The 23,439-nt window shown below is 35.5% G+C and overlaps 1 protein-coding gene across 6 annotated transcripts in view; it reads left to right on the top strand.

Moving 5' to 3' along the window:
• The window catches only part of Auts2 (autism susceptibility candidate 2), a gene marked incomplete in the record, with an annotated part of 1,123,237 nt that overhangs the window by 498,680 nt on the left and 601,118 nt on the right, over nucleotides 1-23,439 (top strand). For all 6 annotated transcript variants that reach the window (XM_013520553.1, XM_013520552.1, XM_013520554.1 and 3 more), the window contains 2 exon segments: nucleotides 5,024-5,125; nucleotides 16,301-16,336. In XM_013520553.1, the coding sequence (XP_013376007.1) occupies nucleotides 5,024-5,125; nucleotides 16,301-16,336 (138 nt within the window).

The following is a 23,439-nucleotide window of genomic DNA, read 5'->3' as shown; positions in this document are numbered from 1 at the left end:
TATATGTATGTATAGACGGGGACAGAGAGACAGAAAGAGAATATGCATACACACTTCAGGAAAAGAAAACTTGTATAAATGTTTTTATAATAAATTTATTAAAACAGCATGATATTATTGCAAGTTACCTTGGGCCTCCACAATTACAAGAGATACTCAAAGTGGTGGCCATTAGCTTCCAGACATTTCTTAGTACAGCTGCTTGGGTAACCTTGGTCATTTGATATTGCTTCATGTACATTTTCAATTTACTCTCTATGGCTGGCAGTGCGGTGGGTTTTCTGCGATATATGACATCCCCTAGGACCTTCATTTGAAAGTAACACCATCTGGTGAAAAAAAAATTCATACTTTTTTCTTTTCCTAAAGTATGTATACATTTATAGTAGACTCTGTATATATGAATATTACTCATAAAAAAGAATAAAATTATGCCATTTGCATAATTGGAAAATAGGAGAATCTAGAGGTCCTCATGTTAAGCAAAACAAGCCAGACTCAGGCAAGTATCATATTTTCCCTAATGTGTAAAATCTTAAAAAAAAAAAAAAGGTGCCATGAAAATAGATGGGAGACTATTAGACAAGAAGGAAATTTGGAAAGATGGCTGTGATCAAAATGTTATATGCCTGTACAAAAATTAGATGTAATAGTTTGTAAAATTAATGTGCTCAAGAAAATTTAGAGTTCATTTGCATATTTTAAGGTATTGTAGAGTTCTTTTAGGTCCTTACAGGAACCTCACAATTCTGAAATATGACATATACTGCTTTGAGGAACCAAAAGCCTTGAAGAAAATTACTTTTGGACATATTCTTGTGTTGGATTACATAATTCACATCATTCCTCTCAAGTTGTGGACATAGGTAACACCTCAACATAATTTATTCTTTTATAAGTTTTGTTCAGTGGGTTAATGGCATCTAGCATCTTTTTTGAATTTTCCATATCTAAACTGACAAGAATGGCATAATCTGGCCCACAAATGATTGACAGATGTGTAAAGAAGTGTTCCACCTTCATGTGGTCCAGGGTGATGGGACATCTTTTCATGTTCATCATCATTTTTATAATTGGCCATTAATGACAGTTAATACTGTAATGAGGTTGTAGTTTCAGCATTTGGGGCATGTATTGTTGACAATGAAATCTAATGAAAAACAAACTGACTACTTACATTTCATAAAAGCAATTTTTTATGGACATATTTTGTGCCTCTCATGCCAGATACTTCCTTTCATTCTATTTAGTTCTAATTTTTATTTACACTGTGTAATATTCTAATGGGGAGAAATTAAAGAATAGATTGCAGTATTTTTAAAATAAAGTCCTGAACTATCAAGGGCAACAACAAGAAATCTCTTTGTATTGATTATAGCAATAGCATTCTTACAGTAGCTACCATGGGTGCTCAGACAAATCATGGCACACAATTGATTTTTCTTAGATCTTTAAATGTTTAAGCCAATACCTGATCTTTGCAATGTCTCTTGATTGTAGGTTATCTAGGACTTTCAGGTGATGAACTAAAACTTGTTTTAGTTTTGTGATTTTGTTATGCTACCCCACATGGCCCATTGGATGTGGCTGAAAATGCCAGTTTGAAAGTAATACTCTTGGGATTAGGAATAAACACGTCTTGCTTGAAATCTTGTGATTTAGCTTTAGTACTTACTATAATCAGCCCATGTCTTTGAAATATTGAGCTGTCTGACAGCTTAAAATCCTATGTTTCCTTCAAACTTGAGCCCGGCTTTGAAGGAGAAAGGGGTAGCGTAAGGGTGGATTTTCTGCAAAGCTCTCTGGAGAAAATTCACTTAAATGCATTTGTTGGCAGAGGACTGGGAATGCTAGCAGGCTGCTTTTGCTCAGTCCATTTAAGGTTTTGCCCTTAGCCTAGATCAACATTTAGTCAGATAATTTTTTGTCAGGGCCGCAGAAGTCTGTTTTTGGACCTTGTTAAAAGTATCATTTTCCTTCCATGAAAATTCACGGAAAAGGATGATATGCACTGTCCAGGTGTGTTAAGCCAGTTGATATTGGTTAAAGCCTTGATGCTCTCACTTGCTTACTTCCCCACTACATGTGTATCTCTCATTGAAGTTGGGAAACTGAATTTTTATAAACATCTCTTTAATGACATCAGCTACTACTTAATGAGAATCCTTTCTTTGAGAATATAGTTGTATGTAGAGAATACTGATATACTGCAAAATCTTTATTTCCATGTAAATGTAAACATCTAAATGGGACTCCAAGAATTAAAACAGAACAATGGGCAACAAAGTGACAGATTATAGTCCTAGACTCTTGCCTACCTTTGAGCTAATTCATTTGTTTCTTCATTCACATAGGGGAGGTAGTTTTACCCCCCCATACTTAACTTACAACCAATGCAGTATGAGTTTTGATATGTCTTATGAATTAGAGGTTTCATTCTACATGCATAATTTATTATCAGAATAGCTATACTTAGCAAAAAGCCTTTTTGAACTTAAAAATGTATCACAATTATCAAAGGCATTTAAGAAAGAATAACATGCAAAATAAACTTCAAAACTTAAAAATACATATAGAAAGCCTTTCATACAGTATAATGGAAGACATAATATCTAAGCTTTAAGAAACAGTTTTGGGAGTATGGCTGTTTTCACAATGTTGGTTTGATGAGGGAAAGGAGAAAAGAAAGAAGGGAGGGAAAAAATATATATATATGCGCACACAAGATAGCTAAGATAATTGTACTATTAATTTCTGTTGGTTTATTAAAGAGTTTTTTGAAAGGAACAGTTAATGCTTAATTGTTTTCTTAATTTTTTGACTAATTATGCATGCTTATATCTGGAGATCTGAACAACTACTTTGAAGACAACCATATGCATTATAACAACCATTGTTGATTTCTTATCATCTTGTTTTGAAATTCTGTATCATTTTTAATGTTTTTTAAATTTGTATTCTCTGTAAAAAAAAAAGAAATACCATGATTTCAGGTATACAGAAAAGATGAAGGTAAAATTTCTGGATAGAGAGAATCTGATAAGAAAAAACACAAGGCAGGAATGAACCTCAAATATTTAAGTAGAGAGAAGGTGGTGTTAATTGCAGATAAAATCTCCTTTTTAGGTATAAAGGTGAAAATTGAAAAAGACAATATTTTGACCTTTTATCCCATACTAATTAAAAAGGTTCATATGACTGTATTAGTTTAGAAATTAGTAAGTTTAACATTAACTTAGGAGAAGCCTAAGTTCAAAAGGGTTGAAGGGGACAGAAAATAAAATCAGGGTAATTTTCTGGGATTCATTATAGAAGATTTCCTGGAAAGGGGGATTTTAGAGGAAAGTGATAAGAAAGACTTGTAGAGATAGAATGCCTAAAAAGATGCCTCATTCTGGGATTTGGACAATTTATGGATGTTGTGAACTACAGTCGTTAAAGAAGCATATAAATTAAAGGTACAAGAAATGTTAATTCATACTCTTCATTCATCTTGACTTCATTTTACCTCTTGGCTTTAGAGCCTCTTGAAAATCTGTATGTAAAAAGTTCGTTACTTCTTGCGTGTTGTACTCTTTGAATCCCATCTTGCCTAAAAATTGAGATTGTGTTTTGAGACTCTGTTTTCTCATCATGTCCCCTTTTCCATTTGTTCCTATTTTCTCACAAAAGGGGAGCCTGTTTTCAGACGAGACTCCTGATCTTTTTCTATCTTGCCGCTGTGCCTGTCTCTGCTTCCTACCTTTATCACCTCAGGAGAGTCTCTCACGTTTTCCTCTCACCCATATGAGCTCAATCCACTTCTTGAATCTGAGGCTTGAAAAATCATTTCTCCAAATGTTAACTGGCTAGTTTTTGGGTTACCTTTAGTATGGATTTCCTTGTTTTGTCATATTTGACTTCGTCTTACCAAAATGAGAATATCGTAAACAGGTGATAGGCATTGCATAGTTTCATGTCTGAAAATGTGATCCATATATATTTGACTTTGTAGTATCAGATAGAGTGATAGTTTTTAGATTCTGTATGTTTGTTTATGTTTAAAGGAAAATCAGAGCTGGATAAATCTGTAGAACATTTTCTCATGAAAATGAGAAACAACTGAGTGGTAAATGTGTAGCAACCACTAGTACATAATGTCAGAGATGTTTCTTCTCTGTCTCCCCTGCCCTTCCCATCCCCTTTCTTTTGACTTTAGCACCCTCTCTGTAGTGCTTGGGACCAGCCAACCACTGTATCACTGATGTGTATCTGTTGAATGAGTACTGATTTAATTTACTTAAGCTGTGGGTATTAATTGGTAACTTTGTTTTTTTTTATCTTTTTGAGACAAGATTTCGCTATGCAGTTCAGGCTGGCGTTGAGCTCACTTTGTAGCCTAGGCTGGCCTCAAACTCACAACAGTCCTCCTGTCTCAGCCTCCCAAGTGCTGGGATTACAGGTGTGCGCTACCAGGCCGGCTAATTGGTAACTTTTAAACATCCTTCAATAGACTTTCAGATTGTTGTCTGAAAAACACAATGATTAAATATCTTCTCAGAGATTGAAGTGTAACATCACAATGTCTTATCATTTTCTCCTAGAAGAAAGCCTTGTTTTTGCCCTAATTTGTTGTTTGTTTGAGAAGAGAACAGAAGAAAGAAGGTGGGAAATCATACTAGATAAATCTGGTTTTAGTCAATGTTTTTGGTCTTTGTGTTGAAAAAAAAAATCACAATGGAAGAGAAGAGAAGAAATCTGAGGAAAATCTACTCTCCAAGTCATGGAGTTTGGATCAGCTTTTGAGCTGTTAATTTAAGGGTGCTCATTCTTTTCCCTGTGTGGCATTTCATGCTAGGTCTTATTGCTCATCTTACTCTCCATGTTTTTTTCCTGTGGCAGCTTGCCTCACACTCTTCAGAAACTGAGAATGTTAAAGTTCAGGTCCTCAAATTGTTCACTACTGACAGGGGTCACAAATCAGGAGCTAAGAAACATTTGTATGAGGAGACCACTGACTTTCATTTTGTTCTTTTTCCTTTAGCTCAAGCCAGGACAGAACAGCTGCAGGGACAGTGACAGCGAAAGTGCCAGTGCAGAATCCAAGGGTTTCCACCGGAGCAGCTCCCGTGAAAGGCTCAGCGATGTAAGTTAAAAAAAAAAAAAAAAAAAATCAAAGCCACCAGAGCAGACTGTTGGTTCAGCTCTCACTGATATCACTCCCCTCACCTTTGATCACTTTGTGTGCCCAAATATTGCAGCTCGCACTTCTTTGGTGTATGCGTTTTCCACCTGGCAGTTGTGGTGTGATTCTAAATTGTACTTTGTCCTAAAATTTATTTGAACAGATTATAAAATTGGTGGAAATCTCTGTTACCTTAGAAACAACAGATTACAAAGGAAGTATTCATATTTTACTAGTGTTAGGAATGGGAGATGGTATCATTTAGCTGTGGGCTTTCTATAATTTCTTCATTTTGGAAAGTGGTAACAATTCCTCTGTATCACTTTTTTTTTCCTGTAGGAAAGGATTACTAATCCTGCCCATTTACCTAGGAGAGAAGGAATTAAATTCGCTGATTTCCGTGGGGTAAACTTTGGAGAGCAAAACTTGGAGGTTCCTGTCAACCCTGTAAACCTAATTCTAACTACTCCCCAGGTTCCAGTCCACTTGCAATGGAGATTCTTCTGTGCTTTTCCCAAAGCTACCTCCCATTCTGTACTCTCTTGCTTTCTTCCCCTTATATGTCACATTATAACCATTGTAAAATGCGTGGAGAAAAAGTTTTATTATTGATATAAAGGCAACATTAGTAGATTAAATGAGATAGTGCAAAAAGAAAGGGCTAGCAATTCAGTGTTTAAGCATTAAGAAATAAGAGTTATGATGTACAGTGAGGAGAAATATCCCTACTTCTCATCTTCCTTTTTAATTTTTTTAATGTACTCTAAAGCAGTGATCATTATTATAGTATGAATGAAGAACCATTGTTATTGAATGAAAATACTAGTACTTATTTTTCATAAAAAGAAATTATGCTTTACAAATAAGATGATAAGCAGGGAGTAGTTGATATATATTTTTTAAACACATATATCTTAGAACTGCCTGTTGAAAAAGATATTTTTCTGAGAGGTGTCCACTAGCATAAAAAATTGCAGGCTACTGTAGTATACTAAACATTCCTATGTTGTTTGGAGTGAGATTTGATGAATACAGTATTAATTCAGGCAAGAATTATAATTACAATAAAAAAATGATTTTTGAGGTATTCTTTGATATGTTAGTTATAGGTAATTACTTCCCCTTATTCTAATGTGATGCAACAGCAATTAGATAAATAGTGTTGATTCAGTCTTTTTCTGTGAATATGGGTGTTTTTGTGTGTAAGAATATGTTTATATGTTCATGTGTTTCTTTACCTTTGTGATAGAATTATGTAGTCATAAAACCTCACAACTAAGTTTTCAACAATTCTTAATACTGAAGTAGTTGTTCCGAGATGTTGTTATACTTTTAATGAGAGATCACACTGACTGTGGAAATTATTCTATGGTTATTTAGAAGTTTCTTCATGGAGTGGAGAAATGAAAGTCCTGTCAGTGCAGTGGGCAGGATCATAGTCTTTGAGATCTTTTGAGTGCTTGCACTGAACTCACTTTGCATTAGATCAAGAGAAATTGGCAAAAGACTACATATTCATGAGCAGGAAGATTGAATATTATTGAGATGTCAACTCTACCCTAAGCTATTTGCAGAATCAGTGTATTCTAACAATTTTTTTTTTTTTGCAAAAATACATACAGATTGGTTTGATGGGCTGAATAACCAACACAATATTTAAAAGGACAGAGTTGGAGGAGTCATACTTCTCAGTTTCAAAACTTAACTGCAAAGCTGCATAATCAAAACAGTGTAAACTGGCATAACATCAGACATATAGAGCAATAGAACAGAATTGAAAATATGGAACTGGATCCATAATTATGAGGCCAACTGATTTTGGACAAGAGTACCAAGTTTATTCAATGGGGAAAGAATTTTCTCTTCCACTGACTGTGCTAGGAAATCAAACAATGGATTTAGACCAGTACGTCACACCACTGAATAACAGTAGCTCCAAATGGATCAATTGCCTAAACATAAGTGCTAAAGCCATAAAACTAAGAAAAATCATATAGATACATCTTTATGACCTATTTTACAATGAATTCTTAGACAACTCTCAGGCAGCATGAAAAACAAAAGAAAAAAATATAAATTGAACTTAAAAACTTGGACATTAAAGGGTGTTATCAAGAAAGTGGAAATATAATTTATAGGATGGGAAAAAGTTTGTACATCGTATAACTATTAGGTGTTTAAGTCCAGAATATGTAAAGAATTCTTTCAACTCAACTGTAAAAGGAAAGCCAAATTAAAAAATAAGCAAAGAATTTGAATAGATGTTTCTGCAAAGAAGAGATAAAAAGGAGCAATAAACACATGAAAAGATGATCAAAATCATTAGTCACTAGAGACATCCAAATGAAAACTATGAGAAAATACCTCTTTAAACATGCTGTGATGGCTATAAAAAAAAAAACAAATAAATGAGAAGTGTTGGGAAATATGTAAAGAAGTTATAACACTCATGCATTTTGGTAGGAATATAAAATTATACAACTACTGTAGAATGTGCTACATTCCTCAAAATGTTGAATATAAAGTTACCACATAGCCCAGAAATTTAACTTTGTGTATACCCAAAAGAATTGAAAACAGGAACTGAAATGGAGACTTGTCGTGCAGTCTTCACTGCAGTACGGTTTCTAGTAGCCAAAAGCTAGAAACAGCCAGTGTGCCCTGCAACACATGAATGATAAACAAAGTGTGATTTATGTATCTATCTGTCTGTGTATCTATCTATATATTCAGTGGAATATATTCACTGTGCATATATATATATATATATATATATATATATATATATATATAGTGGTTTAAAAACCATAGCCACGAAATGACCATATGTATGATTCCACTTGCATGAGATGTCCTTAACAGGTAAATTATAGTGACAGAAAGTAGAGTGGAAGTTACCAGGGAGTTATTCCTTCATAGGTACAGAGTTTCTCTTTGGAGGGATGAAAATTCTTTGGAAATAGTCCCAACAGTCCTACAACATTGTGAATATAATCAGTACTGCTGAATTAGATGCTGAAAAATGATTAAATGGGAAATTATGTCCTGTATATTTTAGCACAACTAAAAAATATAAAAGTTAAGGTTGTGCAGTCCTGTCAGTCTGTATCAAGCCTATGTATAACATGCAAAAGTTCATAATGTCTGTTAATTATTAAAATTCACTTTTTATAATAACATATTAAATATAAAAGAAATGTGGCAAAGAACGGTAACAGCAAACACAAACCAGTCGTTGCTGCTCAGTGAGATTTTCCAAGACCATCAGCCATTTTTTACCCAAGGTAGCTATCTTACCTGGGATGCTGTGGCAATGTAAAGTTTGTTGAGGTGAAAGTATTTGAGAATTCAGCCTCACAAAATGATTCCTTTTTGATGCCAGGGCAACCCATACCTGCATTCTATAGAATAAAGATGTCACCATTTTTGCTTTCAAGGAAATTATAGTAAAACCTTGGTTTGTGAGAATTTGTTCCACTTGTAATCCAGAGCATTTGTATACCAAATCAGAAAGAGAGAGGGAACTAGTTGTGATCATATGATATTTGGTGTGATGTACTACTCATGTTGCAAGACATTGTTTATCAAGTTAAAATTTTTCAAATGTGTTTGCTTGTCTTACAGAACAGACCAAGCTACCCAGAATTCAGCATTTGACTGCAGTAGTTAATTACTTTATGAATATCAGAGAGTAAGGAGATTGAGTCAAACACTACTGTTGGGTTTTAGTTTTGGTTTTTAAAGTATCTCCTATATCACTTTTTATCCTGCTTATTTTATTTTTACTTTATGAACATATGAAAAATACTAATTATAACTTTTAATGTCTTTGTGTACTAATTGTGTCTATTTCTATTTGTTCTTTTCTCTCATTATAGGTCATGTTTTCCTGCTTCTTTGCTTGCCTGTCAGTTTATAGTAAATGCCACAATTACGAGTTTTTCCTTTTAGGGTGCCGAGTATTTCTGATTTCTATCAGGGTTCCTTATTCTGTGATGCAAACTGGCTACTTGGAAGTAGTTTCATTTTTTTCTTTTACAGTTTGCTTTTGTATTTACCTGAGTTGGACCAAAATGAACTTTAAAGGTAATTTTTATCCAGTATTGAGTACTCTACCTAATGAAGGATGTATTGAGTGCCCCACCCATTGGAATACAAAAATTGCCTGCTTTTTTGAGCTTGGAAATGGTTTTCCCAGCTGCTTTCTACTGTTTCCCTTCCCTCAGGTAATAAAGTTTTTCCACAGATATCTGAGCATTTGGGTGATGCTTAGAGGGAGCCCTCTACAGCTTTTTTGATCCTTTTTCTAAAGCTGTCATCCCACTCTCTTCAGGTCCACCTTGTGAGAAATGGGTTCACTTGTCCAGACTCAAGAAATGGACTTAAAGCCTTGAAGACAAGCAAAAGCGAGACTTTAACTGAGTCTTGCAAGGCTGGGTGTCTGGTAGATGGGTACATCTAAGGCAGTTACAGTGCACAGGTTCCTTCCCCCTTTTTCTCATTGCGAAGTACTATGGGGGTACAATCTTCCTGGTTGCCACCCAGACCCTTGGTCCATTCCCTCTAAACATTGAGTTTAACAGCAAATGATTAAGCCACGGGTATCTTCTTAACTGCCAGTACTTTTCCAATCAGAGTTAACATAGTGAAGCCATACATTGTTAACTATCTGCCCCTCCCCGCTTTGTTTACGGACCCTTTCAGATGCCTGACCTCAGACAAGTCTGCAGTTTTGTCCACTAGTAGTTTTCCACTCAGAATTAAAAACTTTATCTTGAAAATGGGCTTCTTTAAGTTTCTGTGTCTTACAACCTTGGCCTCTCTGATTTTCAACTTTGTCTTCTCAGATCAGGGGACACTACTTCTATACCTCAGTCACCCCTACCCCATACATACTATGCCATGAAAACTCTCTAGGCATTAATCTGGAAAAATTATAAGGGTTATCTTATTTCTCTTTGCTCAAATATTATCCTGCACAGTCTGTTGCCTGATATTGAAAAACTCTTGTTTCATACAACATTTTGTTCAGATTTTTAATGACTTAAGGTGGCAAAATGTATTTGATTTGTGTTATTTTATCATGCCCACTACAGACTTTTCAGTTCAGATAAGAATTTCTATGTTTTTCACTTCAGTCATATTTTTAGACACTTTGGCAATTGAGACTTGCTTTCGAGTGAGGCTAATCAAAATACTTTATTATTCTAGCTTTGTTTTTTTTTTTTTAATTGGACAGCTAAAAGGAATAAGTATAAAACATTCCTGAATAGCTTGAAAATTTGACTCATGGATAAAGCTTAATAAACTAAATGCACCTGGCTTGTCTAAGTTACATATTCCCAAACCATGTTGCCAGGAAGGAAGACTTGACTACAAGGACTTTCATATTGTTTACATCATGGAAATATGGTAACTAACTTACATTAGTCATTAAGGAAACAGTTAAGGGAAATAATTGAATAGATATTCATGATTAATTATTCAAGGGGGGAAATATTGCTTCTCATATAGAATTTTATAGTAGATGAAGTTGTCAAAACTTAGGGGCTAACCTTAAAAACTTAATTGTGCAAAGCCTAAAATTATGAAATGAAAATAAATATTTATTACAACTGGCCAGAACCCTATATCCAAATAGATCACTATATTAATCAGGATCACCCAGAGAAAGAACAGAACCAGTAGAATGAAGTTTTCTTAAAAGGAATTGGCTCACACAATTACAGAGGCTGAGAAATCCCAAGATCTATAGTTGGCAACCCAAACAACCAAGAGAGCTAAGAGTGTAATTCTAGTCTGAAGACTGACAGGTTAAAAGCCAGGAATGGCTGATGTTTCTTTTTTTTTTTTTTTTTGGTTTTTCTCCGGTACCAGGAACCGAGCTCACGACCTTACGCTTGCCAGGCAGGCGCTTTGCTGCTGAGCTAAATCCCCAGCCCTGATGTTTCTTTTTAGTTTGAAAAGAGGAATAAAAGAAATGATGTGCCAGTTGGGAAGCAAGCAGGAAGAATTCCCTCCAGTCTATGGGGAGGGTCAGCCTTTTGTTTTACCTGAGGCTTTAGATTAAATGAGACCCCACCAGCATTTGGGAAGCTGTTTGCTTCATTCAGTGTAATGGATTTCAATATTAAACTCATGTAAAAATACTCTCACGGAAGCACCCAGATTGATGTTTAATTAAATATCTGAGCACCCTATGGTCCAGTCAGGTTGAAACATAAAATTAACCATTGTAGTCACATTTTGAGGTTCTGAGAGAACAGGAATGGCTGCTGTTGAACCCACTATAGCCTATTCAGAAATCCAGTGGGAGATTTTAAAAGGATTGGAGTTAAAATTTTTTAAATGTTTAGTATTTCTTACATATGGAGAATTACAAATGAGGGTGAAAGCAAGAGTGAAATAGGGCAAGAAACCAGAAGACTGAATATACATGAGAGCTGCTGACAGTCTGAGCTGGGTATGAAAAGAGAGTTGAATAATTGACATTGTAAGTGACCTAGCATTTCCACACCTGATTTTGTTTTTCAAGTTGTTGCTCTAGTTTTAGTTGGTTTTCCTTGGTGAATATATTTTCTGTTCCTTTGTTAGCTTTAATAATCTTATCTCCACAGTATATTTATTTTAAATTTTAGGCTCTTTTCATTGTCACTTTTTTTTTTAAACTCTAAAGCGAAGTCTGTAAATGAACTTGTACTGTGACCCTTATAAGAAACTTACTTGGTCATGTAATTCCTAGTGTGGTTCTCTTTCTTTATTCCCAAGAGAGAAGCATAACATGGAGGTGGGTAGACAGGGATGTCAGACGTAATTTGAAATTTTCAGTAATTTCCAAATACTCAGTTTAAATTAGCCCTCGGTCAGAACATACATGCTCACCTATGGGTGGAGTACGTATCTTCCTGTACTCTCTGAGCTGTAATACTAGCCACAGCCTCTCTGTGTGGATCTATAATGAGTGGAACACACACATTTTAGATGGATAATCAATTCTGAAATCCCTTGTAGTAAGCAGTTAAAAGAGAAATGTTAACTTCATGAGTTTAATGAGTAGCTTCAGTGATGGCTTAGTGACAGAGATGCAAAGAAAGGCAGATGGGGGCTAGTGAGAAAGAAGAGAATGAGTTTTTAATGAATATCCACTTGCTGATTTGAATGTTAGCAACATTCTCCTTCCCAGAAAATGTGTTGCAGCTATGCATCCCATTACCTTTCCCACAGCCCACGGTAGCTTGGAGACTGAGGCAGAGTGCGTTTCTATGAAAGCTCTCCTCTACAACGTAATGAGATCCAGGAGGCTAATTTGCAGAGATTGCTGGAGCAGTGGTCAAATCTTCAAACAGACAAATAAAAACCCTAGCAGAATGAAAAGACCACATTAAACAGGAGATGGTTTATAATGAGCCCAGATATCACAGGCCAGATAGCCCACTGACTGGTATCTCTTCCTATCCCTGCCTTCTCAAGCCAACCACTAAACATGTTTGTCTACCCTATGTCTAAACTTCTTATTAGCCCTCATTTCTGCCTACTGCATTGAAAATATGAATCATCTGGCAACTCTACCTCTTGAAGAAATAAGAATGAAGTTCATTTCTGTAAGCACTGTAACTGTCTGCATAAAAGTGAATATGGTACATAATGATTCTGAAATCAACACAGTTTTTGTTTCTTCTCTCTTTTTTTTTTGAGACAGGGTCATGCAAATTTTAATTTGTTAATTTGCCCAGACTGGGCTCAACTTGTGGTTCTCCGGCGTCAACCTCCCAGGTTGCTAGGATTAAGGATGTGTGTGCCATCATCCCTAGCCTGGTTCTTCCTTCAAAACTAAAATCCCCTCTTAATTTTTCAAGTCTTGTTTTGACTCAGCCTTTTATTCATTCTGTAGCCAGTTTTGCTATCTAAGTTGAAAAGAATTTGCCTGAGGTCACTAGATAAGAAAAATGGACGTCCTCTCTTAGGAGAAGTGGACCAGGGGAATACAGCAAGTTAAACTGAATTTGAGTACTGAAGAATGATTTTTGTCAAATTGATAGGGCACCACCACCTTTCAGCCTGTGTAGGCTTTACTTCTTAGCTCTGTCTTCTCCTGTAACATGCAAACGCTGTACCAATCCCTAAGTAAATGTCTGTAAATGAATAACAACACTTTAAAGTATAAAATGTTTGCAAACATTTCTGTAAAAAGTGTATGGAAGACATTTTTATAGCATAATCTGTTATCTGTAGTTTGGAGATGCTCATATAATTTCTGACTTGGAAAATTATTTTAGTTTCAGATATTTACAGCTGTATAATTAGAGCCTTAGTTTGGGCATATATGACTAAGAATATTTTCTGGGTCTTTTGGATAGCAAAGCCTCAAGGTATACATAATGCTTATTATAAGAATCAGTTAAACCTTGACTTATCTCTGTTGCTGGTAACTTGTTATCTATACTTTGGTGGTGAGGATCCTATTGGTAATGAAAGGCAGTGTCCACTGAATACAAAGCCTTAGCCAGAATTTTGGGGTTTGAGTAGTAGGCAAAGAGAAGTCTATTAATTTCATAGATATTAGTTCCATTTAAATTCTCCATCTATTATTGAAGGGACTGGCAGATAGCCAAGAAAAATGTGGTAGAGAAAGAATAAGAAGAGAGGAAATGTCAATTCTGTAGGCATTTGCCTAAGTTGCTTAAAAGAGGGTTCTTCTGTAAAGTTGTCTGCCAGGAGTAAAAATCACAAGCTAATGCCACAAATCTCCCACACTTTTTTTTTGTTTTGTTTTGTTTTTAAATGGCAAGTACAGTAGGTTGGCAAATATGAACAGCATCTTATTCTAAGATTCTGTATACCTTATAACAAATGCTGAAATAAATTCCAGTGAATCTTTAATATACATGAGGAGCTAGGGTCTGTTCCTTCATGTGTCTGCCAGTGTTTGCATGTGCCCATGTGTGTGTGGGAGAAGGGTTATAAGACAGGGTGCTTAAATGCTTTGTTGCATTATGTTAATTCCTCAGCAGTGCAATCAAATTCATGTCGTAATTAAAGCTGTCAGTTGGAAGGCAAGCCAATCGCCACGAAAGCACAGCATAACAAATGAAGTGAAATGATTCTGCGTGTAGCTATACAATGCTTCGCCAGGCATGAAATTAAATAAGTAATTTGATGTTGACATCAGAAATTGAAATGATACCCACTGTTCTCTCATTCAGTCAGACCTGCATAAACAATAGCCAGAACAAATATGCACAACAAAGCCTTCTCCACCCAGCTCCCTGAGTAATGTACAATATATATGCAAAATGAGCATAACAGAGTTTTCCTAGACCTGGAGGATGTAATTTTCCGTGGTATACAATAAGATGATGTGTATGTGGGGGGGAGGTGGGTTTGGTGGGGGTACTTCTCCCTCTGAGATAAAATATATTTTTAGGAAGTGGGTGAATGGCATAAACAAATCTTGTAGTCTAAGTAATTCATCCTAACATGGGCTTACTTCCCAGGAACATGACTTCAGGAAGGTAGAGACCTAATGGCTTTTGCCTTCACCTCCTCCTTGGAGGGCTGTGGGTGCTGAAAATAGGGTGATTCTGTCACATGGCTTAGTCACTGGTCTGAGAGCCAGTCTGTATGACTACTGTAGATCTCTCCATACAGCTGATAGGATCAAGAACGAAGCAAGATTTTAAAAACCAACTATAGTGTGTAAGATCACACATCTCTGGTGTTTCATTCCTTTTGAATGTGTCTAAAACACTGTGAGAAGGTAGTTTTGCTTTCCTACCTGTACTTAGGAATGTTCTGAAGCCTGTTGCCCTTGTTTAATGTGGACTTTGTTATATCCCTGTATTTCCTTCTCAGGTAGTTATGGATTAAAAGAATCACATCCGCTGTATTTATGGAGATGTCAAATTCTCCTGAGCCTTTTTTTTTTTAACCTATAAAGTTCATTTATTCATTTATTTATACATTAATTCAACAAATGCTCATTAAATGCATCTTTCATGCAAGGCATTTTGCTAATCTCTGAGGAAGCAATGATGAATATGCCCAATAGTTCTTTCTGCTTGTGGATTATAGAGTAGGGGTCAAGATGTGGAGGTGCAAGAGCTAAAAGTGAACCTAATAATTTCATCAAGGAGGAGGTCAGGCCACCCTGGAGAAGATGTAGCACCTAACCTATGCTCCTCAGGTGAAATACCTTCCTGGTACAAGCATGCTTAGGTAAGACCTGAAAATTAACTCATCACTGGCTTTATTTTTATTTCAAATTTATCTGGGACCTCTCTTAATCACAGAGAGGATGCTGAAAGTGAAGGAACTTGTAAGGAGAGGTTTTAGGAATGAAAAAGCATGCAAACAAAGAACCTTGACAAGTTTTTAATACAAACAGTGTTCTCTTTTTCACTCTTTTTCTCTAAATAAGCTGTATCCTACATTCATTTCAGAATTCCTGCTTTTTTGCTTCCCTGTGTGTCAGAATTATGGCTGCCTAGATTGATATTTCTTATAACCAAAACCTTCAGAAAATGGTGCTTTTCACAGCTTCTCTTTGCCCACACATTCTTTGCATTTTAGTATACTAATTATGTTTACAAAATGTCTCATTTTTGAAAAGTACTGTGTGTGTACTAACTGGTGCCTTTAGGGAATAAACTGGCAAGTAGGTCATACACTGGAAAAGTCATCCAAACCCATTGGGCTTTTTATTTTCAAGTCAGTCTGGGCTTTTTCCTCTTGCCTGCCCCTTTGCGGCCACAAAACTGAGTAGCTTGAGACCAGGGCATTGAATGTCAGCAAGTCAGGGAGGCAGGCTGATGCGTGTCTGTTTAGTCTCAGTGCAGGGCGAAATGCCATCATTAATTCATTACCCAGCTGCCTGTCAAATAAATTGGCAATTACATCCACCGCAGAAGCTTGGAATTCAGTAAATAGCACGTTAGCATCTCTGAGTTGTTGAGAGATGTAAAGGGGAAAATTAAGCAACACAGTGTTTGTATCAGTAGCAGATGACAAGGGGCAGCACACGCTGGTGATGTGATGTAGTGATGAAAAGCCTGCAAAGGGCTGGTAATGAGCTGTGTGGATTGGAACGTGTTAAAAACCATTGCTGATTTTCCACTTTGTCTTTATGCTTTATTACAGAGTTCAGCTCCTTCCAGCTTGGGAACAGGCTACTTCGTAAGTCTATCTCAACTTCCACATATGTGCTTTGCTTTGGCATTGATTCACTTCTATAATGAATGCTCATTAGGATGTAAAAAAGAAAAAAAAAATCTTAAGAAAGCCCCTCTCAGTCCTAAAAAGGAGGCACATTTCTGATTTCCATCCTATTACTAAAAACTCTTTTATTTTTAAAGGACATAACCTGCTGGACTCTAGGGATCATCAGTCTTGAGATGTGTGTCTAGTTCCTAGCACCTAGAGCATTGCCCTATACATAGCATTGCAAGTGGACACAGGGGAAGTGGATCACTCATATCACCTTTGCTCCAAAATTGTTTCTTTAATGAGAAGTATCATGGAGAGGATGGAATTCACATTATGCTTTGAGGCACGTACTCACTTTGAAGATTTCTTAAAGGACTTCCTGTATATACAATAAATTGCCTTTTTTATAAAAGGTGGTGCTTCAGTGCATGTTTTCCATCACAGTCCAAGCAGCTATCCTATAGATTTTCTTTGTAGCAATCATTAAACTCATTTTAGCAAATATAGATGTAATTTTTTTAGAACTTATTCTCTCTCCCTTGGGGGAGGGGTGAAGGATATGATGTATTTCAAGAATTACCAAAATATTTTCATTCACAGAGAAATTATCACTTTCTTTATAGAAAATTATCGCTTTGGATTTAATAATCATTTTCAAGATATAAGTGGGAAAGAATTATAAATAAGTTTTCTTTGCACACCAGGATAACTTCTGAATGTAGAAGTTTATGGTGGGATTTAGGGCAACCTGATTAGTATTCTAAATGAGGAACACTAATACTGTAATAACTGTAATGCCTGTTTAGTATTTCCTGAGAAAATAATAAAAACATGAAAATAAAGTGGAAAATAAGTACTATTTCTTTGTAACTGCTTTTCACTCTTTTCCTCCTCTGACATGCTCACTACTCTTATTTTTCTGCTCACACATTTCTCTAAATACATGTACATTAAATGTATGAAAACTAGATCATTTCATTGAATAAATGAATCTTTCCTGAGAAAGTGAATTTTGGCAGAAAGTGAATTTTCTACATCTTGATTTTTTAAAAATCTTAATCTATAGTATATGGCAGAAAAGGATAAAGAAGATTTGAGACCTGCTTAATACAGTTAGCACGCTTAGCATTGCTCCTACTTATTGTGGCTGAATATTCATGTTATAGAAACAAACAGGATACATTCAGATCTTGCTTCAGCAGTTGAAAGAACAGACTTAGTCCCATCTGTCATCTCTTCACACCAGCCTGGATGTGGGTTGAGATGCTGGAAGGAAAATCTGGAGGCTGCATGTCTCTTCTCCATCCAAAAGCTAAATTCTTCCTCTTTCCTTTCTTCTGCAGAAACAAGGCCAAAGCCACCACCTTAGCCTTGTTCACTTCTGGACTGAACATTCCAGTATTTTTTATTCCATACAATTATTTTAAAAGAAATTTTGTCATTTCTAGTAACAACGTGATTTTCATTTTTCTTTTCTTCACTTTTCTCTCTGGTAATGTTTATTTTTTTTCTGTAATAATTAAAACATTCTATGGGGAAGGTATTTTAGGAATGTAAAATATTTAACAGACAATATTGAATAAGCATAAAAGTTTGTCCTTATTTTGGTAAAATGGCTCATGGACTTGTTTTCCTTATATCAAAACCTATCATGTTATTAGCTTACATGGAGAAGATATATACCAGATGTATGTGTAACTCTCAAATATGAAAACATGCCCCCTTATAATGTGTTTTCAATAATGTGATTGTTATGTTATCAAAATGCAAAATGCATTGATTTTGTTATCAAGTCCTCATCAAAAGTAGTCTCTGTTTCAACTCGCATTCCAACAGTATTGCATGTAATATTTAGTTTTAGGTATTAAATACAATATTGGAGTATTTCACTAAGTAGAAATGATATTTTTACAACATCTATTGTCATTGGCAGTATTTTCATTGCATTGTTTTGTGATCTGTAATGTCATAATAACTGTTTACTTACGTTTGTAAAGAAGATTTAGCATCAGGTAAGCAGAATAGTAACATCTTGAGTCTGTCTTTAATCCTTTCCAGCATTTCTTTAAAATGTAAATGGAGGTAAATCACCTACAGAGTCAATGAGCTATTAAAGTAATTGAATCATAAAGTGAATCCTGGTATAAAAAAATCTGGAAGTACTTCATGTTGGGCCCAACAACCTGGAACTGTTTCCTTAAACATGCTCCCACGCCCAACATCGCTCTTAACTTCAGAATCTTCTGTTGTTTAGATTTCATGCTTGTAGGGAGCTTTTAGTAAACTAAGGTGAAAGGCTGTTTGTGTGTGCTTTGTTAGAAGACATTTGCCAGAGTGTACGCGCATGCAAGTTCCTGTGTATGTCTATGTGTGAGATGTACACACTCATCTACCCTTAGGCAGAATCAATATATTTTTTTTCTGTTCATCTCTTTTAATATATCAGTAATGATAAGTTCAAAGGGCTTTAAGAACCCTTCATTTTCTGGGGTTTTTTTCCCTTTTTATCTAGTTGTATTTGTTTATGTCTCCTTGGTTTTGTGTTCCAAAAATGTCTGCTTAGGTCTGTCACTTTTCCAATCCATTTAAAAGCAGATTTGAGAAATGAGAACAGCAACTAAATCAGTATTTACATAAGCATATTGCAAAGAATTCTTAAAGTAGACAAAATAGAGAAGGATTGGAACAAACTCCACATTTTTGGGAGCTTTGAATAATGTGGGTGTTATACACACAGAGAGACATACACATATATATTCATTACATACTCATGCCTAGCTCTGTTCATATTCTAAATATAAATGAAATTATAGAGTAGTTGGAATCAATTCACTTTTATTTTATTTATTTTTTTCTTTCTTGGCAAGAATACTAAAACTTGTTGGAATGTGTATAGGATTTTCTTTTTCTTTTAAAGCATACATGTAGTAAACTCAATTTTTTTCAATTTAAATATTTTAGGCTACATTGTCTTCTTAAAATGTATTTGAAGTTCCATTATGAATAATTTATAATAAAGAAGTTAGAGGCAGAATGGTATTTAAGACTCACTTGTGACCTTGAGCCAGTTATTTATTTATTTTATTTATTACTCAAAAGCCTGATTGCAGTTTCTCTCTCTTTTTTTTTGGTACTACGTGTTTGTAGTACATGATGACTATCTTCCTTATGTGGGACTTGTACATGTACTTAACACATCTTAATTCTTTTTTGTTCTCCCTAACCTGCCTCCAAACCTTTGGCTCTTCCTCATTTTCAAAAGCTATTCTTCCATTTTTTTCATTCAATTCTTTTTCCACTAAATCACTTTCTCTTCTCTCCTTCCTCCCTCTTTTTTTTTTTTTTTTTTTTTTTTGGTTTTTCGGTTTTTCTCCGGTACCAGGAACCGAACTCACGACCTTGCGCTTGCCAGGCAGGCGCTTTTGCCGCTGAGCTAAATCCCCAGCCCCCTTCCTCCCTCTTGTCTTGTTCTCCTTACCGTTTGAACATGTTCTTCCTACTTCCTAATATCTATCCTCCATTTTGATTGAACAGGTTTTCTGAGATCTCTGAGTCTTTCTCCATCAGTGCTCACCTTACATAGTTGTGAATATTTTTGAAAGAAGAGATTTAACACATATATAGAGCACTGGGTAGTAGCAAACAGTAAATATTGCCTTCTGTTTTTCACACTTTAGTGTGTGATAGTTTTAAACCAATTGTGAGCTTGGTTTTATGAAATAGCTCTACAATGTTATGGTGACAGGGTTATCATAGACAATCAATATAAAAGTTGATTGTCAGAAAGGAGCATTTTATTCTGATTATATTCCTCTTATAACTTCCACAGGATCCTAGGGTGTTTTCTTTCAAGTGGTTCCATATATGAACATAAAAGTGATGTACATCCTCTGTAATCCTCTATCGTAATGATATAGGAATGACCTCTTCTATAGACTGCCTACAAATTATACTTACCTTTAATTGACTTATCAAAGTTGCTGGTCTGTTTTCTCCCTCAGAGGCATTTAAGGCATGTGAGCCTCTTAACAACTGCTTCACACCTTTTAGGATTGGACTCAGAGATCAAGGCACATTTTAGTCAATATATCTAAGTTTTGTGAGGTTGTAGCACATTTTTGCTGCTCTCTGAGTATGGAAGGAAACGTGGGTGCCTTAATATTACTGAATGAAGTAACTGAAGGCACTAGCATGCGAAGACCCGGGAAAGCACCATACTAGTGGACAGTGGTGATGTGTTTTCTCACAGGAAATATCTGGACTCCTTCTTCACAAGCATTTGACTCCATGTACTAGCAGTTGGAGCTGCTTTTGGGGTAACTTAGGTGGTAAGCTGGATTTGAGCTCTGACATGAAGGAGGTGAAGGACTTACTTGATATAAGCAATATGTTCTGTCTACTTCTCTGGGTAATTGTCAGCCTTATAACAGGTTTTAATCTAAAAGGATCCCAGTTTTCTAAACTCTAATGATTTCTCCTTAGAGTTCTCCACTAATAATTTTTCATCATTCTCACTTGGCTCACACTTAGTAAATGACATAGTAGTTATTGATGGAACCAGCCCACTGCTATCTGATGATAGGTAAATTACCATATTATGCAAGAGAATTGTATAGTGATACACATGTTAAAATAGGATTTGTGTAATTTGTTTTTCTGTTAATTTGTGTAATAATACTTGTAACAGGAAGAAGGTACAACATGTTGACCTGTGTCTTTTTATCTAGAGTTATAAAGGTTATAAAAGGAAGGTTCTTTGACTCTTTCTTAGTTTGTGACTATTGACTCATTAGTGTGTGTCCACAAATTATACTTCCCTTTAATTGACTAGGAAATTGACTTTTTGTCTTTCAGTAAGTATTAAGAATTTTTCTGCTAACACTTTTTAAAGTAATGGGTTATATGTGGTGTGGTCAAAATATATGGTGAATATATAAATAAAACAAATTTATTATAGTAGAAATTGCATTGCCATTAACCTCATTCCAAATACTCCCTTTTGTTTTGAATACACCTATCCCATCATTTTGACATTTTCTGGAGCAGTTCTACAAATGTGAAGTGTGATCAGAACTTCAGTGAATATTGCTGCTGAGTGACATCCAATAAAAAGTGAGGCTTGTAAAAAACATGATGATGTAACCACATCCTCTTTATTTACTTGCTTTAGCATCGCATGACTTCTAGCTCTTTCCCAAGGTCAAAATTACCATTAAAAGGAAATGTTTTAATTGATTCAAGGTGTGGAGATAGCCACAGCAACACAACTGGATATTCATGAAAGAGAACTTCCACAACTACACCAGAAAATGGCAAGAACAATGGGATAAATGTCTTTAAAGTAAGGGAACTATTTTGAGGGGGAGTCATGGCAATGTGTCTTGAGGTAATAATTTTTTAAAGTTTTATACTTCAATATATTTTAATCACATCTTGTAGATGTAAAACTATGGCCTCCTCTCTCAAAGACCTTAGTCTACCTTAAACTCAAATGTTTCCCTTTTGTGATGATTTTAAATATTACTGAGATGCATTTAAATAAGAAACTCTCTGGAGAATCTCTCTCTGGAGAATCTAACATTTATGTTGGGGGTGTGGGGCGAACTACAGAAGTACAGTTACATCAGTTTGGCCTTGAGTTCACCCTCATGCCTTTCATCAGAAAGAGTCTACTTCCTCACATACAAGTACCTGCTAGTGATACTGGGGGAGGATTTTGTTATTTCAAGTGTTCATTCATAACCTATTTTGTATTTACATTTAAGGTAGCATTTATTTTTACCATTTCACCTCAACAAGACTCTAATCATATTTATTCATAATTAACTGTGGAAAATGCTCCTCATTTATTCACAAGTATCCATACAATGGAAATATTTTTGAAAATCTAAATTCCATATAGAATCCCAGCAGGGATCTCCAGTTATGAGTAGGGCATTTGGACTCCTTTATAAAGAGTGAGTTGGAAAACAACTCACAGATGAATGATACAATTCATTTTAATGCACAAATACAATTTAAACATCTATTTCTAGTTCTTAAATTGAATAACATGTAAGACTGGTCATCAGGTCACAAGACATGTAGTTGAATTTGATACAAGATAAACTAGTCTAGTCAGTCATGTGAGAAGGGTAAGTAGAGCATTTGGGAAATACATCAATTAATTGTAGGAGGTTTATATGGTATAAAACTTGATGGTTATTTGTGTACTTACCAGACTGAAGAAAAGGTGGGGAAAGTTTGAATCAGAGGGAAAAACAAAGACAAGAATAGAGAAGTAATGTAGTTGTATGAAATTATATTGATTATATCACACTTCCTGAAAAAGGCAGGAGTTAGTTTGTTAGGAATGATAACTGATTGTAAAGAGTGTAAAGTAAGGGAAGTTGAATGAGTGGGAAGACGGTGGCTTATACATACACCTGAACTTCATTTGGTGATGCATTACAGGAAAAAGATATCAAATCAAGGACTGGTGATTATACAGTAATGGTTTTACTTGGAATCTCAGGAAGTAGAAAACCAATTGTAGAAGGATAATTAGTTTAGAAAAGAGAGTAAACATTTTGAAATTTAAGTGTGTATTTAATTGTAACTTAAAATCTGGGACATTACTAGTGTATGTGAAGCCAGCTGTGTACTGTGCAGAAAGATTTGGGCAAATGAAATCATGTGCTCTTCCTAATAAAATATGACTTACCTCTCTGGCCACACAGATTTGGAGGGAGAAACCATTTTAGAGAAAACAGATTTAATGATCGACTAGACAAGACTATTAACTAAAGAGCCTTCATTTGTAATATTTCAAAATCTATGATCTAGCTCTCTTACACCTAAATGTCTGCCACATGGGACCAATGCTTTGGGTTAGCCTTGCTGCCTGTGTTTTTTCTTTTTCTTTCTTTCTTTTTTTTCTTTTTCCGGTACCGGGAATTGAACTCATGACCTTGCGCTTGCCAGGCAGGCGCTGTGCCTCTGAGCTAAATCCCCAGCACCAGCCTTGCTGCCTGTTTTTGCCCTCCTTTGAGTCATAGGTATGCAAGGGCTGTTGTATGTTAGTGGATACTGCT

This window comes from Chinchilla lanigera, unplaced genomic scaffold, assembly GCF_000276665.1.
Source record: "Chinchilla lanigera isolate Chin_1 unplaced genomic scaffold, ChiLan1.0 scaffold00055, whole genome shotgun sequence".
Lineage (NCBI taxonomy): Eukaryota > Metazoa > Chordata > Mammalia > Rodentia > Chinchillidae > Chinchilla > Chinchilla lanigera.
This window is presented reverse-complemented; position numbering and strand designations above follow the sequence as displayed.